General features: G+C 40.1%; 1 protein-coding gene across 3 annotated transcripts; it reads right to left on the reverse strand.

Annotated features, from left to right (window-relative positions):
- Positions 1-6,166: 6,166 nt before the first annotated feature.
- Positions 6,167-16,842, reverse strand: LOC110519953 (interferon regulatory factor 2). Of its 3 annotated transcripts, none has more exons than XM_036974067.1 (9): positions 16,566-16,842; positions 15,521-15,612; positions 12,873-12,972; positions 12,545-12,721; positions 11,902-11,936; positions 11,113-11,233; positions 9,707-9,871; positions 8,787-8,830; positions 6,167-7,138 (listed from the first exon to the last, which is right to left on the reverse strand). In XM_036974067.1, the coding sequence occupies exons 2-9, from the start codon at positions 15,605-15,607 to the stop codon at positions 6,833-6,835; spliced, it is 1,035 nt and encodes a 344-aa protein (XP_036829962.1). In that variant the 5' UTR covers positions 15,608-15,612; positions 16,566-16,842; the 3' UTR covers positions 6,167-6,832. The 3 variants fall into 3 exon arrangements, with proteins under 3 accessions (XP_036829962.1, XP_036829960.1, XP_036829961.1); XM_036974065.1 differs by having other exon boundaries at positions 9,707-9,880; positions 15,521-15,613; positions 16,566-16,795; XM_036974066.1 differs by lacking the exon at positions 16,566-16,842 and adding an exon at positions 16,261-16,546 and having other exon boundaries at positions 9,707-9,880; positions 15,521-15,613.

A 16,842-nucleotide genomic window follows, 5' to 3' on the forward strand; every position in this document is an offset into this window, starting at 1 on the left:
CGCACCTCTGATTTAGAAGACACATTTCAGTTGTACAACTGACTATACAACCCCTTTCCTCTTGTTAAGACAAAACATAAGAGAGAACAACTGCTAAGTAGTCTTAAATGTGCGGTGCTCCACCCCCCTGCCAAACCCCCGCCGCCCCACCAACCACAAGGATGCTCCGGAACAGATAGCAGGTTGACTGGCATATCGAACCCGCGAACACGGTACAGTTAAGTACAGCACAGCATAACTGATCATTTACAGCTATCTATGCTAGTCGCTACAATACTTTCAACAATTTATTTATGAATTAAGACATTTTGTTTTTACAGTTTTGAAAAGTGCTCTACTGCCACCATGTGTTCATCTTCTAGACAACAATTTCTACAGAAAAAGGCTGATCATACAGTATCATAATAATCATTAGGGGGGCAGGTAGCCTAGCAGTTAAGAGCGTTGGTCCAGTAACGAAATGTTGCTGGTTCGAATTGCTGAGCAGGCAAGGTGGAAAAATCTGCTGTTCTGCCATTGAGCAAGACAGTTAATCCCCAACAACAACTGCGCCCTGGGTCCAGATGACATGGATCTTGATTAAGGCACCTCTTTGATCTGACGGTTTGGGTTAAAAGCGGAAGACACATTTGGGTTGAATTTATTCAGTTGTGCAATTGGCTAGGTATTTCCCAATATCCAGGCTCACGTCGTCCAATTGAATAAAGAGAGCTTTCATGATGCATGGCAAAATTTAACTTGAACTTGGCACTGACCTAAAAGAGAAGAAAATCTGAGCTTTTATGTTGTTTTTACCTTCTTCCCATAACTTCTACATTCCTGCCCAGTACCCTGCTCTAAACCTCAGACACTGTCACTAGCCGTCTACCACCCGGTATAGTCATTGAACACTGGTCACTTAATATTTACATACTGTTTAAACCACTTTATATGTACACTGAGTGTACAAAACAATAGGAACACCTGCTCTTTCCATGACATAGACTGACCATGTGAATCCAAGTGAAATCTATGATCCGTTATTGATGTCACCTGTTAAATCCAATTCAACCGGTGTAGATGAAGGGGAGGATACAGGTTAAAGATGGATTTTTAAGCCTTCAGACAATTGAGACATGTATGTGTAACAGTTTTGCTTCCGTCCCTCTCCTGTGCCATTCAGAAAGTGAATTGGCAAGACAAAATATTTAAGTGACTTTTAATGGGGTATGGTAGTAGGTGCCCGGTGCATCGGTTTGAGTGTGTCTGCAACGCTGCTGGTGTTTTCTTGCTCAACAGTTTCCTGTGTGTAGAGTGGTCAAGAATGGTCCACCATCCAAAGAACATCCAGCCAACATGGGCCAGCATCCCTGTGGAATGCTTTTGAAACCTTCTAGAGTCCATGCCCAATGAATTGAGGCTTTTCTGAGGGCAAAATGGGGTGCAGCTCAATATTAGGAAGGTGTTCCTAATGGTTTGTACACTCAGTGTATATATATTTATATTTCGGACTCTGACATTGCTCATTCTGATATTTCTTAATTTCCTTCTTTTAACTTTTGGGAATATATGTTTATTGTTTTGGATTGCTAAGTATTACTGCACTGTTGGAGCGACAAACACAAGCATTTCACTGCACATGCGATAACATCTTTAAATCTGTGTATGCGATCAATAAACTTTGATTTTACCTTAATTGCTTTATTGTGAGTTCAAACATCAAACTACTGAATTACAGTACTTTCAATTAAATTCTAGTTATTACTACAGCCACTAGCTGGTGCAATGTATTCAGACCTGCATGAGAACTACAGTAATGTCACGAACTTGATCATTTACATTTGCACAATGACTATTCAACCAAACCAGGACTTGAATGAGTCTAAACTAAATTAAAATATGTGGTAAATGAAAATATAATGTATTGCAGCATGTAAGATATGGAGATGTCTGACAGGCTAGTCCTCTAACTCATGTGCAATAACTTCAATGACTTTTCATATTGCTTGGCATTTACAAGCTGTTATAATGTGCTCTGGACTATTCTGAGGGAGAGGTTGATACTTTGTTTACTCTGGGATTGACTAATGGCCTATCTGGTGTATAGGTGTCACAGCAACCCAGGCACCAATTGGCTGTGTTCAGGCGCAAACAGGAAGTTGAGCTGCTAAGAACAGCAACCAAAACCAAACGGCAGCTAGAGCATGAGCCAAACCAGGCCCATGTGGGATTACTGTGTGCTGGAGCTCAACAACTACCCTCCTTTGTTTTTCAATAGAATCTGAAAGGAGGATTGTTATGAGGAAACTGGGGAAAAAATACTAAGAATGTTTTATTTCACAATCACTAGTATTTGTGCAAGGATAATAATGCTTCGCAGAGCCATTATGCAATAACTTGAATATCACTGCATTCATTCCTGTTGAAACAAGTAATACTATGAGTGTCAAAACAATCACCGTTGGGACTATTTTCTGAGTAAAGATCTGACTTCAAGAGTTGAGTGAGGACAGTAGGAGCAGAACAACAATGAAACAAATCTCTTCTGAATCCCAACAGCTGAATCAAACAACAGCGTAAATGTTTCACACATTTGGTCTTAAATTATAGGACACTGCTGACCTCTGTTAATCTGTGTCATTATATTGAAACTTGAAAAACAGTCTGTGGTGTAATATTGGAAATATTACAACATTGTAGTACAACAGGATTACAAAACAATATTTTTATTAAGATTTGCATGTTTATCCACAGGATTAAGAGTTGCCCCTGAATGTGCAGTGACACACTCAAACGTGTGTAAATGTATAGCAACTAATTTAAAACACACAATTACATACAGTACCAGTCAAAAGATTGGGCACACCTACTCATTCCAGGGTTTTTCTTTATTTTTTACTATATTCTACATTGTAGAATAATAGTGAAGACATCAAAACTATGAAATAACACATATATCATGTAGTAACCAAAAAAGTGTTAAACAAATCAAAATATATTTAAGTATTTGAGATTCTTCAAAGTACCCACTAGTTGCCTTGAAGACAGCTTTGCATACTCTTGGCATTCACTCAACCAGCTTCATGAGGTAGTCACCTGGAATGCAGTTCAATTAACAGGTGTGCATTGCGTTTGAGCCAATCAGTTGTGTTGTGACAAGGTAGGGATGGTATACAGAAGATAGCCCTATTTGGTAAAAGACCAAGTCCAAATTATGGAAAAACAGCTCAAATAAGCAAAGAGAAATGACAATCCATCTTTACTTTAAGACATGAAGGTCAGTCAATCTGGAAAATTTCAAGAATTTTGAAAGTTTCTTCAAGTGCAGTCACAAAAATCATCAAGTGCTATGTAAAAACTGGCTCTCATGAGGAACGCCACAAGAAAGGAAAACCCAGAGAGTTACCTCTGCTGCAGAGGATAAGTTCATTAGAGTTACCAGACTAAAGAATTGCAGCCGAAATAAATGCTTCACAGAGTTCAAGTCACAGACACATCTCAACATCAACTGTTCAGAGGAGACTGCGTGAATCAGGCCTTCATGGTCAAATTGCTGCAAAGAAACCACTACTAAAGGACACCAATAATAAGAAGAGACTTGCTTTGGCCAAGAAACATTAGCAATGGACATTAGACCAAGGATATCTGTCCTTTGGTCTGATGAGTCCAAATTTGAGATTTTTGGTTCCAACCGCCATGTCTTTGTGAGACACATAGTAGGTGATGTGGAGAGTAGATGGTCTCTGCATGTGTAGTTCCCACCGTGAAGCATGGAGGAGGAGGTGTGATAGTGCTTTGCTATGATTTATTTAGAATTCAAGGCACACTTATCCAGCATGGCTCCCACAGCATTCTGCAGTGATACTCAATCCCATCTTATTTGCACTTAGTGGGACTATCATTTGTTTTTCAACAGGACAATAACCTAACACACCTCCAGGCTGTGTAAGGGCTATTTGACCAAGAAGGAGAGTGATGGAGTGCTGCATCAGATGACCTGGCCTCCACAATCACCCGACCTCAACCCAATTGAGATGGTTTGGGATGAGTTGGACCACTGAGTGAAGGAAAAGCAGCCAAAAAGTGCTCAGCATATGCTGGGAAAACATTCCAGATTAAGCTGGTTGAGAGAATGCCAAGAGTGTGCAAAGCTGTCATCAAGGCAAAGGGTGGCTACTTTGTAGAATCTCAAATATAAAATATATTTTGATTTGTTTCACACCTTTTTTGGTTACTACATGATTCCATACGTGTTATTTCATAGTTTTGATGTCTTCACTATTATTCTACAATGTAGAAAATAGTAAAAATAAAGAAAAACCCTTGAATGAGTAGGTGTGTCCAAACTTTTGACTGGTAATGTACACACACATACATATGTACACACACACACATACAGTAAGCTACAAGCATATACAATTTCACATACAGTAGATGTCACAAATGCAGACAGAAAATGTTGATGGAAAATCTATATATTTTTCCTGTCATGTAAATAACAATAAAAAAAGTAATCTAACAAATATTCTGAAATCTTTAATTTTTGGGGAAAAATATACAAATTGTATAATTGTCCACCCTAGATTAAAATGTACCTTTATAATATATATATATATATATATATATATATATATATATATATATATATATATATATACACACACACAGTGGGGCAAAAAAGTATTTAGTCAGCCACCAATTGTGCAAGTTCTCCCACTTAAAAAGATGAGAGAGGCTTGTAATTTTCACCATAGGTACACTTCAACTATGACAGAGAAAATTCGATTTTTTTTCTCCAGAAAATCACATTGTAGGATTTTTAATGAATTTATTTGCAAATTATGGTGGAAAATAAGTATTTGGTCAATAACAAAAGTTTATCTCAATACTTTGTTATATACCCTTTGTTGGCAATGACAGAGGTCAAATGTTTTCTGTAAGTCTTCACAAGGTTTTCACACACTGTTGCTGGTATTTTGGTCCATTCCTCCATGCAGATCTCCTCTAGAGCAGTGATGTTTTGGGGCTGTTGCTGGGCAACACGGACTTTCAACTCCCTTCAAAGATTTTCTATGGGGTTGAGATCTGGAGACTGGCTAGGCCACTCCAGGACCTTGAAATGCTTCTTACGAAGCCACTCCTTCGTTGCCCGGGCGGTGTGTTTGGGATCATTATCATGCTGAAAGACCCAGCAACGTTTCATCTTCAATGCCCTTGCTGATGGAAGGAGGTTTTCACTCAAAATCTCACGATACATGGCCCCATTCATTCTTTCCTTTACACGGATCAGTCGTCCTGGTCCCTTTGCAAAAAAAACAGTCCCAAAGCATGATGTTTCCACCCCCATACTTCACAGTAGGTATGGTGTTCTTTGGATGCAACTCAGCATTCTTTGTCCTCCAAACACGACGAGTTGAGTTTTTACCAAAAAGTCGTATTTTGGTTTCATCTGACCATATGGCATTCTCCCAATCTTCTTCTGGATCATCCAAATGCTCTCTAGCAAACTTCAGACGGGCCTGGACATGTACTGGCTTAAGCAGGGGGACACGTCTGGCACTGCAGGATTTGAGTCCCTGGCGGCGTAGTGTGTTACTGATGGTAGGCTTTGATACTTTGGTCCCAGCTCTCTGCAGGTCATTCACTAGGTCTCCCCGTGTGGTTCTGGGATTTTTGCTCACCGTTCTTGTGATCATTTTGACCCCACGGGGTGAGATCTTGCGTGGAGCCCCAGATTGAGGGAGATTATCAGTGGTCTTGTATGTCTTCCATTTCCTAATAATTGCTCCCACAGTTGATTTCTTCAAACCAAGCTGCTTACCTATTGCAGATTCAGTCTTCCCAGCCTGGTGCAGGTCTACAATTTCGTTTCTGGTGTCCTTTGACAGATCTTTGGTCTTGGCCATAGTGGAGTTTGGAGTGTGACTGTTTGAGGTTGTGGACAGGTGTCTTTTATACTGATAACAAGTTCAAACGAGTGCCATTAATACAGGTAACGAGGTAACGAGAGGACAGAGAAGCCTCTTAAAAAAGAAGTTACAGGTCTGTGAGCGCCAGAAATCTGATTTTCCACCATAATTTGCAAATAAATTCATTAAAAATCCTACAATGTGATTTTCTGGATTTTTTTTCAAATTTTGTCTGTCATAGTTTAAGTGTACCTATGATGAATTACAGGCCTCTCTCATCTTTTTAAGTGGGAGAACTTGCACAATTGGTGGCTGACTAAATACTTTTTTGCCCCACTGTATATATATGCTTAAAAGAGAGTGCCTTATAAGGCATCTAGATAAATTACCAAGTGCATTTATTCACTTCTTCCTTTTATCCTATGGATGGCATCTCCTTGAAGGCCAAAGACAAGGTTGCAAAGTGAGCCATAGATAAGGCCTCTACAAGGCCTCTACTATAGCTTCAGCTTTGCTGTTAGTGTACACACATACACAGCCCAGAGTGGCCAGACACATCCCCGTCAGTGCTTTCCATAAGGTGCAGAAGCGGTTTGCCATTACGCAGACAAATTAGTATGTACATTATTAACAGTGGGCAAAGTGGGATGAGATGCCCTACAAATATTTTCACAGTTCGTAGATTAATTCTCTCCCATCGCATCTAAAAGGCCCTGAGATCTTGGGAGGTTCAGTTTGGGCATCGATCCATATTCTACAGCTCACAGAGCCCCATACCCCTATACTGTACTGTATGTCCCAGTCATTCCTATGAGTAGGCACTCTGGTCGAACAAGGCCAGCAGGCACTCTGGTCTAACAAGAAGGCCAGCTGTGATCAAGGCTTTTCAACGCCAAGCCTGCCACTGACTGGCCCATATCTTGAGTCACTGCACTGCCAGGTCTTCAGCAGGTCTTCACAGAGGACTTAGAGATGTCTGAGGTCTTCATGATAACGCTGGCTCGGGTCTCTGCAGCAGAGGCCTGGCTGGAGGAAGCCTGCTCTGAAGGAGGGTGTAGGGCTGCTGGCATGTCCCTTTTCCAGGGGCTGTTGTTGTAGCTGATGAGGGGCATGGGGTCCCTGGTGCTGGTCACTTTGAAGTTGGTTACCTTTCCAGTAGTGACAAAGGTGGCCATGCTGGGTAGTGAGCACGATGGTACTCTCAGCACAGAGGAAGCTAAACTTGATCCCCACAGCCCACCATGAAGATGCTGCAAGTCACAGTGAAGGTGGGTTTAATTCAGCCATAACCATTCAAACACTTATTTCAGGATAGATCTCAATATAGATTTGGCCACAAGCATATTTCGTCACATGTATAGTAGTCTGTTTGTAGAATTTTCATAAATCATTGACAGCATTAGAAGAGGGAATTTCATTGACACTAACCACATTTCCATCCACAGTTTTCATGCGAGTAAAGTCATAGCATATAAAAAAAAATCACAACAGCTGTGATGGAAATAGGACGTTTCGATACAATTTTATAAACGCCGACAGATCATTTGTTCATTCAACATGGTGGGATCTTATTGTGTGTTGAACTTTAGATTTTTACTCAGTACATGAAAACTTAAGAGAAAAATTACATTTTGTGTGCACATGTTTTCTTTATGCAGAGTTTTTCATTTTCGCATTAAAATATGTCACCAATTGGATGGAAACCTAGCTATAGCAAGTCTTGCAAAACATGTGGCATATTTACCAATGAAAATATATTACTGCAACTTGAACACATTGGCATGCCCATGTACATATTGTCATGTTTATAAGCGCTGTATGCTTGTAAAATGCTCTTCCTGCTGTTGAGCTCTGCATGATTCATCTATACTAAGGAACCTCATCTCCTCCCTCTTCACCCACGGACATACACACACGTGCGTGTGTGCAGCATCAAATTTCCTCTTCCAGCTCAATGTAACAAGATATTCTACAAGAACCACAATAGCCATCTTGTCCACATTTTTGAAAGTAGCTGACAGCCAGGGCTTTCTAGGGCAAAGAAAATAGCTTGGCATTATACTACTTTTCTCTGTTTCTCCAATGGGCATGTCATTATGTATTAGAACACGACAAACAATAGAACACTACAACACAAAAGGGAAATAATGGTTGAGAAATAAAGAATGCTATTCTGTTGAATTCTGTAACTGTATGTATGTGCCTTGGTTTGTGATTGGGCTTGTTTTGAGCACAATTCAAGACATGAAATTAGGTTTAATCATTAGCCAGGGGACAAAAGTGAATCCGGTATTCACCAGAGAGCTGCCTTCTGTTTTTCGTCTTTCTTTACGTCAGAGCACTTTAGAACAGGAACTGACAATATGGGCTGGGCTAGTGGTAGAAGTAAAAGGGACAGTACCACCATTCTACAGTTACAGTATTCTTACTACTGTAAAGCAGTAGAACTGGCTAATGTAATGAACTCAAAATCGTGGGTTTCAAGTGAAGGTTTGTTTATCTTTTGATAAGGCAGGGTTAATGATTCAGCGGTCTGTACAGTATGTGTCTGTGTACCCAGGCAGGCCCAGCCATGCCGCTCAGCACTATTAGAATTAGCTAATTATGCTAGCTAAGTGCACTTCCCTTGGCTAAGAGAACAAGCCAGCTACAATGGCACCATAAAACAAAGCTGTGACTTTGTGCTGCAAGCACTCCATAAATGCACACAGGCTCAAAATCAAAGGCTTCTGTGTGTCAGCTCATGATTTTTACTTCCTTTCCAACCGTAGAAAATAATCTAGCTGTCTTGAATGATTATTTCGCTAACATAATGGTTAGGAGGCAATTTTTTGACTGATGGGATTTTCTTCTGACACAGATATGCAATTGGACAATGCAATTGTTCAGTGTCCTTACCTCCTTAGAGTCCTCTTCACTGTGCACACTGTCTGTGTCACTCTCTGTAAAGCAGAACAGAAAGAACAACCATGAAAACGCATAACTCAGGGATTTCCAGACTAACAGGTTGGAGAAGGATGGGCATATGAAAGAATGTCAGAGTTAAAAAAGTGAAATGACAATAGGCTTATCTGCTACCATCAGTGATGAACTCTAGTAAACTTGTCCACATAATCGTTGTAGAGATTATATGTTATGCTTCACCAAATACTAAACATGCAGGAATAGTAGAGTAGTTATATGTACAGTATCATACTATATGTAGAACATCAGGCGGATCAATATCAACTGAACCATATACAGTATCATATTAAGCATACACATACAGAAATAACTGTGTAAATATGCATAAATACAAGTTCATATTCTGAGTTCAACTCTTTCTGTGTTAATGCTTCTCCCAAGCAACACATTAACTTATTCTACAGTGATACCATGAGCAGGTTGAATGACAGTGGTGATGTAGCCATGTTTATGATAGCAAGCACTGGTCTGGCCTTGGTCTTGCAACAGGGAAGCCTTATGGCCCTTATAGACATTAAGCAATACACCACAGTACTATACTATCTAGACTGAATAAAGGTTCAAATGTTTCAATTTGACTTGGCATTTTAAAATGGAGGTGATAGTGGGCCTTACAAGTCGCAGGTATACAATGGTGTTAGAAAATATAGTGGTATCTTCCATCACCAATCAAATGATTCACCTGGAATGACATTCTAATCATTCACATCTCTTTCATCGCTGCTCTGACCTATAGGAACTATACCATTATTAACACCTATAATGGGTACTGATGTGAGTTCCAAGCAACCCCGTCTGTTGTGTTAGGGCATGGGTTGGGATGGAGTGGGAGGATTTAGGGGGTGTGGACTGACCTCCATACGAGGACACAGGGGAGATCTGGAGTGGGTACGGGTGGCTGGAGCTGACTGACTGCTCCTCATTCTCCGTGGTCACCTCGATGGTCTGACACACATATGGCAGGTCATCGATGATCAGCTGGTCATCCCCAGGGCTGCGACTGCCCGGATGAAGAAATTCTGAGGAAGCTTAAGATAATCCCTGGTTATAAATTTGTCCTCCAGTGGAAAGCCTAAACAATTCACTCACAGCTATATGCATAAGACATTAATTAGTAAGTGTGTAACTACTATACATGTTCATAATAACATTCCTTGTCACTACTCCTTTTGTGCTCTCTTAACTTCTTGGTGACGGGGCAGTATTTTCACGTCCGGATGAAATGCATGCCAAAATTCAACTGCCTGCTACTCATCCCCAGAAGATAAGATATGCATATTATTAGTAGATTTGGATAGAAAACACTCTGAAGTTTCTAAAACTGTTTGAATCATGTCTGTGAATAGAACAGAACTTATTTAGCAGGCGAAACCCCGAGGACAAACCATTCAGATTTTTTTTTTTTTTGAGGTTGGGAATTTTCATTGGGAATCCAGATTTCTAAGGGACCTTCTTGCAGTTCCTACTGCTTCCACTGGATGTCAACAGTCTTTAGAAATTGGTTGAGGTTTTTCCTTTGTGTCATGAAGAAGTAGCCCTGTTCAGAACGAGGGTCACTTGTAGTGCACTGTTAGATATTTTCCTCCTGTATTGAACATAGATCATCCCGTCTTCAATTTGATCGATTATTTACGTTAAAAAATACCTACATTTGTATTACAAAAGTAGTTTGAAATGTTTTGGCAAAGTTTACAGGTAACTTTTGAGATATTTTGTAGTCACGTTGTGCAAGTTGGAACCGGTGTTTTTCTGGATCAAACGCGCCAAATAAATGGACATTTTGGATATATATCGACGGAATTAATCGAACAAAATGACCATTTGTGATGTTTATGGGACATATTGGAGTGCCAACAAAAGAAGCTCGTCAAAGGTAAGGCATGAATTCTATTTTTATTTCTGGGTTTTGTGTCGCGCCGGCAGGGTTGAAATATGCTTTTCTCTCTTTGTTTTCGGAGGTGCTATCCTCAGATGATAGCATCGTTTGCTTTCGACAAAAAGCCTTTTTGAAATCTGACATGTTGGCTGGATTCACAACAAGTGTAGCTTTCATTTGGTATCTTACATGTGTGATTTCATGAAAGTTAGATTTTTATAGAAATGTATTTTAATTTGGCGCTCTGGCATTTTCACTGGCTTTTGGCCAGGTGGGATACTAGCGTCCCACATATCCCAGAGAGGTTAATGGTCTACCACACAACATCAATTCAATTGATTAAATTTGTGTAGTGGACACAGACACTGATGCCAAAGCTCTTACCTGTGCAGTCTGTAATGTACTCCTCTTTCACTTCATCCTTCACCTCTATCCTCACCACTTCATGGTCTTCAACAGACCCATTCATGCTCTCCATGGATGAGGACCTGGGCTCCACCTGTTCCTGGGGTGACAGAGGCAGAGAGGTGTGGGCATCTCTTTCCATCTTCACTGGAGGTCTGTCATGCTTGCTAATATCATTTTACATTTGCCAAGTAAAATTATCAATTTCAAAGAATGGTTTGAATGCTCTGAATGGTTTGAATGGTCAGAATGGTTTGAATGGTCAGAATGGTTTGAATGGTCTGAATGGTTAGAATAGTCTGAATGGTTAGAATGGTCTGAATGGTTTGAATGGTCTGAATGGTTAGAATGGTTTGAATGGTCTGAATGGTTAGAATGGTTTGAATGGTTAGAATGGTTTGAATGGTCTGAATGGTTAGAATAGTCTGAATGGTTAGAATGGTCTGAATGGTTTGAATGGTCTGAATGGTTTGAATGGTCTGAATGGTTAGAATGGTCTGAATGGTTAGAATGGTTAGAATGGTCTGAATGGTTAGAATGGTCTGAATGGTTAGAATGGTTTGAATGGTCTGCATGGTTTGAATGGTTTGAATGGTTAGAATGGTCTGAATGGTCTGAATGTTTTGAATGGTCTGAATGGTCTGAATGGTTAGAATGGCCTGAATGGTTAGAATGGTTAAGAGTGGTCTGAATGGTTAGAATGGTCTGAATGGTTAGAATGGTCTGAATGTGAAATTGAATAGTAATGGACTGAGGTCTAGTTATTACCTTGTTTTTTCCCTCTTTTTCCCTCCTTTTCTTTCCTAGAAAACACATCAACATGACATTCCACTGTTAAAAGGTGGACACAAATTAATATTTTTCAGTGTGTCAATTTCAAGCCTATGCAACCGTCTCAGCGAGAAGAACATGTAGATAAACTGTTGATTGCAAATTAACAGTAATGTAAAAATATCTACAACATTAACAAATGTGCATCTACATAATCAAGTGTTAATAACATATAAAACCGTGCTTACAGCACATATTATAAATGAATTAACTTGGCTAGTAGCTACACAGTAAAGCCATAAGTGTTATCCTCTCTGGAAGCTGATCTTTAATTCGGTCTCTGCCATTTCTAATTTAATTTTATGTATTTATTTAACCTTTATTTAACTAGGCAAGTCAGTTAAGAACAAATTCTTATTTCCAATGACAACCTACACCAAACCGGCCAAACCTGGACGATGCTGAGCCAATTGTGTGCCGCCCTATGGGACTCCCAATCACAGCCGGTTGTGATACAGCTGGATTTTAACCAGGGTGTCTGTAATGTCGTGTCTACCAATGAGATGCAGTGTCTTAGACCACTGCACCACTCGGGAGCCCCAATCATTGTTCTCTCAGAGCTAGAGAGGCAACCACTTGCCTTTCTTGGTCTGGCGCTCTGACGCAGACAGCATCTTGTATACCCTGAAAGCGTTGGTTCCCTTCTTGATGCTCTTGTCTTTCACCTCCTCAATATCAGGCAGAGAGTTCATTGCACAGCGGAAATTGGCCTTCCATGTTTTCGGGTCTGGTTTGTCGATCCCTAGTTGGTATTTTCCTGAATATAAAAAATGACTTATTATTGGAAGGCTATGCTGCTGCATAAACTTGAGACATAACTCTGATCATAACACATAACAGTGGCATTGGTAATGTAACATACTGTGTATTGTTAGCCAGTTCTTATCATTTCATTTTCATAACTGTACCTGTATGAATGGCCCAGTTCTTGAATAAAGGAGCATCTTTTTCCAAATCCCAGCCATGTCTTGCAGCATGCATCCATGGAATCTGGAAGATCCTCTTCTCCTGCAGGTTCATTACAACAATGATTCAGACATTTATGATTTGGCTAACACATCGCACACACCTTGCGTGATTTGGTCAGCTGCATGATTAATCTCCCCACGTCCAAATAATCAGGGATGAAAACATTCCTACGCATTCCACAAGAGATTAAGATGAGTCCATAGACTGCTTACGAGGTACGGAAACAAATATCTGAATACATTCTTTCGCTGAACTATCTTATTATGTTTAAATAGATACTTCCTTTAAATTCCCATTAAAGGTGCTGACAAACAAAGTCATATGTGAAAATAGTCTGTTTTTAAAGACTGAAGCACTGGAAGCATTTGAAGGTTATAAATATTCAGACCCCTTCACTTTTTCCACATTTTGTTACGTTACAGCCTTATTCTAAAATTGGTGAAATAGTTTTTTTTTCTCATCAATTTACACACAGTTTTTTTAAACAGACATATCACATTTACATAAGTATTCAGACTCTTTACTCACTACTTTGTTGAAGCACCTTTGGCAGCGTTAACAGCCTTGACTCATATTGGGTATGACGCTACAAGCTTGACACACCTGTATTTGGGGAGTTTCTCCCATTCTTCTCTGCAGATCCCCTCAAGCTCTGTCAGGTTGGATGGGGAGCGTCGCTGCACAGCTATTTTCAGGTCTCTCCAGAGATGTTCGATCGGGTTCAAGTCTGGGCTCTGGCTGGGCCACTCAAGGAAATTCAGAGACTTGTCCCAAATCCACTTCTGTGTTGTCTTGGCTGTGTGCTTAGGGTCGTTGTCCTGTTGGAAGGTAAACCTTCACACTAGTCTGAGGTCCTGAGCGCTCTGGACCAGGTTTTCATCAAGAATCTCTCTGTACTTTGCTCCATTCATTCTTCCCTCAATCCTGACTAGTCTCCCAGTCCCTGCCACTGATAAACATCCACACATCATGATGCTGCCACCACCATGCTTCATCGTAGGGATGGTGCCAGGTTTCATCCAGAAGTGACACTTGGCATTCATGCCAAAGAGTTCAATCTTGGTTTCATCAGATCAGAGAATCTTGTTTCTCATGGTCTGAGATTCCTTTATATTTATTTTGGCAAAAAAACAAAGCTGGCTGTCATGTGCCCTTTACTGAGGAATATCTTCAGTCTGGCCACTCTACCATAAAGGCATGATTGGTGGAGTACTGCATGTTCTCCCATCTCCACAGATTAACTCTGTCAGAGTGAACTTCGGGTTCTTGATCACCTCCCTGACCAAGGCCCTTCCCCCAGAGTGATCAGTTTGGTCGGGCTGCCAGCTCTGGGAAGAGCCTTGGGAAATCTAAATGTCTTCCGTTTAAGAATGATGGAGGCCACTGTATTCTTGGGGACCTTCAATGCTGCTGACATTTTTTCGTACCCTTCCCCAGATCTGTGCCTCGACACAATCCTGTCTCGGAGCTCTACGGACAATTCCTTCAAACTCATGGCTTGGTTTTTGCTCTGACATCTGTGGGACCTTATATAGACAGCTGTGTGCCTTCCCAAATCATGTCCAACCAATTGAATTTACCACAGGTGGACTCCAATTGTAGAAACATCAAGGATAATCAATGGAAACAGGATGCACCTGAGCTCAATTTCGAGTCTCATAGGGTTTGTCATTATAGGGTATTGTGTGTAGATTGTGGACTGGGGATTTAATCCATTTTGGAATAAGGCAGTAACGTAACAAAATGTGGAAAAGGTGAAGGGGTCTGAATACTTCCCGAATGCACTATATATGTAACATTTCTACCTGAAAATAATACATGTAACATTTCTACCTCAATCACATATCAGTAGTAATGCAGGAATAAAAATCCACTAAAGAAAAACTGTCCGGTGTGGCTAGCTGTTGTATGTAGGCTACAGCTCGTTATTTTATAATTAGTTTGCGAGGTTGACAACATTAGCAAAACATTCACATTACAACTCTTCCTTAAGTCCTTGCAACAGTTCCTTCACAACAGTTTTTGTAGATAAAATGTTTGACATAGTTCTTTTAACATCCTGTCAAGTGTGCTTATTATTTTACCATTGATATGTTCTAGGCTATTTTGAGACCATAAGAAAGATCCGGTAATGCTGGAGTGTCTACCAATGGCATGTTCACATTTATGAAGTATTTATAAAATATAAATTGCCCACACTTTAGATGAAGTGATGCAAAAATACTTAACTAATGATTAGTAAATGGTTTATAAGGACCTACAGTATATTAAATCTAAAGAATCGAGTAATGATTAATACATGATAAATAAACAATTTACTAATTCATTATAAATGCTTTATTACGTGGAGTTTTTATAAAGTGCTACTCAAAAAAGTTGTTAAAGAATATAGTAAGATGCACACAGGCTGTTTAGATGTGTACATGCCTGTTTGTGTTCCTATATGATGGAGGGGTTATGTTGGTGGGTTTGGTAGCAATTGTTGAATCAGCAAAGCTTGAAAACCAGGTACAGTATAAACTTAGAATATGGTGAACTTCCATACTAAGGCAAACTCAGTATCTCAATAAAGATACATTTCACTTACTCTATTAACCCATTTCAGCCCAGGAATTAGGCAAGAGTTGATCTGTTCCTCCAGCCATGGTCGCATTCGCATCCTCTCCACTGGCATGGTGGCCTGCAGACACAGAGCAAGGAGGAAATAAACAGTAAATTTAATGAATTAACCCTTCACTTCACGTCCTGAAGACAGCAACAGATCAGAAAACATCTGAGACCAATTGGCCCATTTGGGGGATGACAATTCCCTGAGATTATCAGCAACATCTGATCTCATACAGAGCAGGACCCAGTACCAAAACACATTTAATACAGAGGGGCCACAACAACACACAATAATACGTTCAGATGTGTTATATCACATGTCGAACTGTACTCTGTTGATGTGTAATAAGGTGTTAATGAATCTTGAAAATAGGTTAACGGTGCACATAAGGTTTGTGATAACCATGACCTCTAGTTAGTGCTGCAAGTAGAGTAATCACGTTTGTGATCAAGGTCCACTCCAACAAAACGCAAGAAACTCCTAAACCAATCAACTGTAACAGGTTATGAGAATGTTACTTTAATATATTTGCATATTGGGTTTATCATACATATTCCATTAAGAACATTAAGCCAATAAAATAACGAACTTGTAGTTATAATTTAGTCAACCCTGCATTTGTAGCCTAGTAGTCATGTCATTTACCAGAACCAATTCCATTATGCTTCCAATTTCTTTCTGAGCCTGATAATAACATACACAATGTAAAAGACAACTACCGATAAATGGTTACTTCAATGGTTTATCGACATTCTGGTGCGCTATGCGCCACAGTTGGCAACAAATATACATTGCATCCGTCTCGCAAAGTCATGCTGTGGCCAAAACTGACAGCTGTTCAAGTTCACCAGAAAGCTGGCTGACATGTCAACCCAAAAGTGAAAATAAACTTCATTCCATGTCGGATTGTCGGTTGCCCATGATCGGATCAAGGTTCTATTGCTTTCGATTAGGGTTTACATGGTCGCTTCATGATTCTATGGATACATAACTCTTCAGCAAAAACAACATGCGGAAACGTTACCTGCGATAAAGTGTTCTATTCAACTTGAGGTATCGACAGTCCTCTTGCCAGTCGCAAAGTTATCCCCGTGTAGTGTGTGATTTTGCGTACCAAAAGGAAAGCTATTAGCCTATTTCAGTGTCCAGATCGAAAGCAAAACAAGTAAAGGAAGTGCTTTGCGTGGAAATCCCCCTCCCGATATATTCGTTTCACGTCCCCTGGACATAGATGGCGTTGTACGTAAGGGGTTCTGGAGCACGGAAGTCGTGCTCATTGGTCTACGGCTACGCCTCTGCAA

This window comes from Oncorhynchus mykiss, chromosome 3 (genome assembly GCF_013265735.2).
Source record: "Oncorhynchus mykiss isolate Arlee chromosome 3, USDA_OmykA_1.1, whole genome shotgun sequence".
NCBI lineage: Eukaryota > Metazoa > Chordata > Actinopteri > Salmoniformes > Salmonidae > Oncorhynchus > Oncorhynchus mykiss.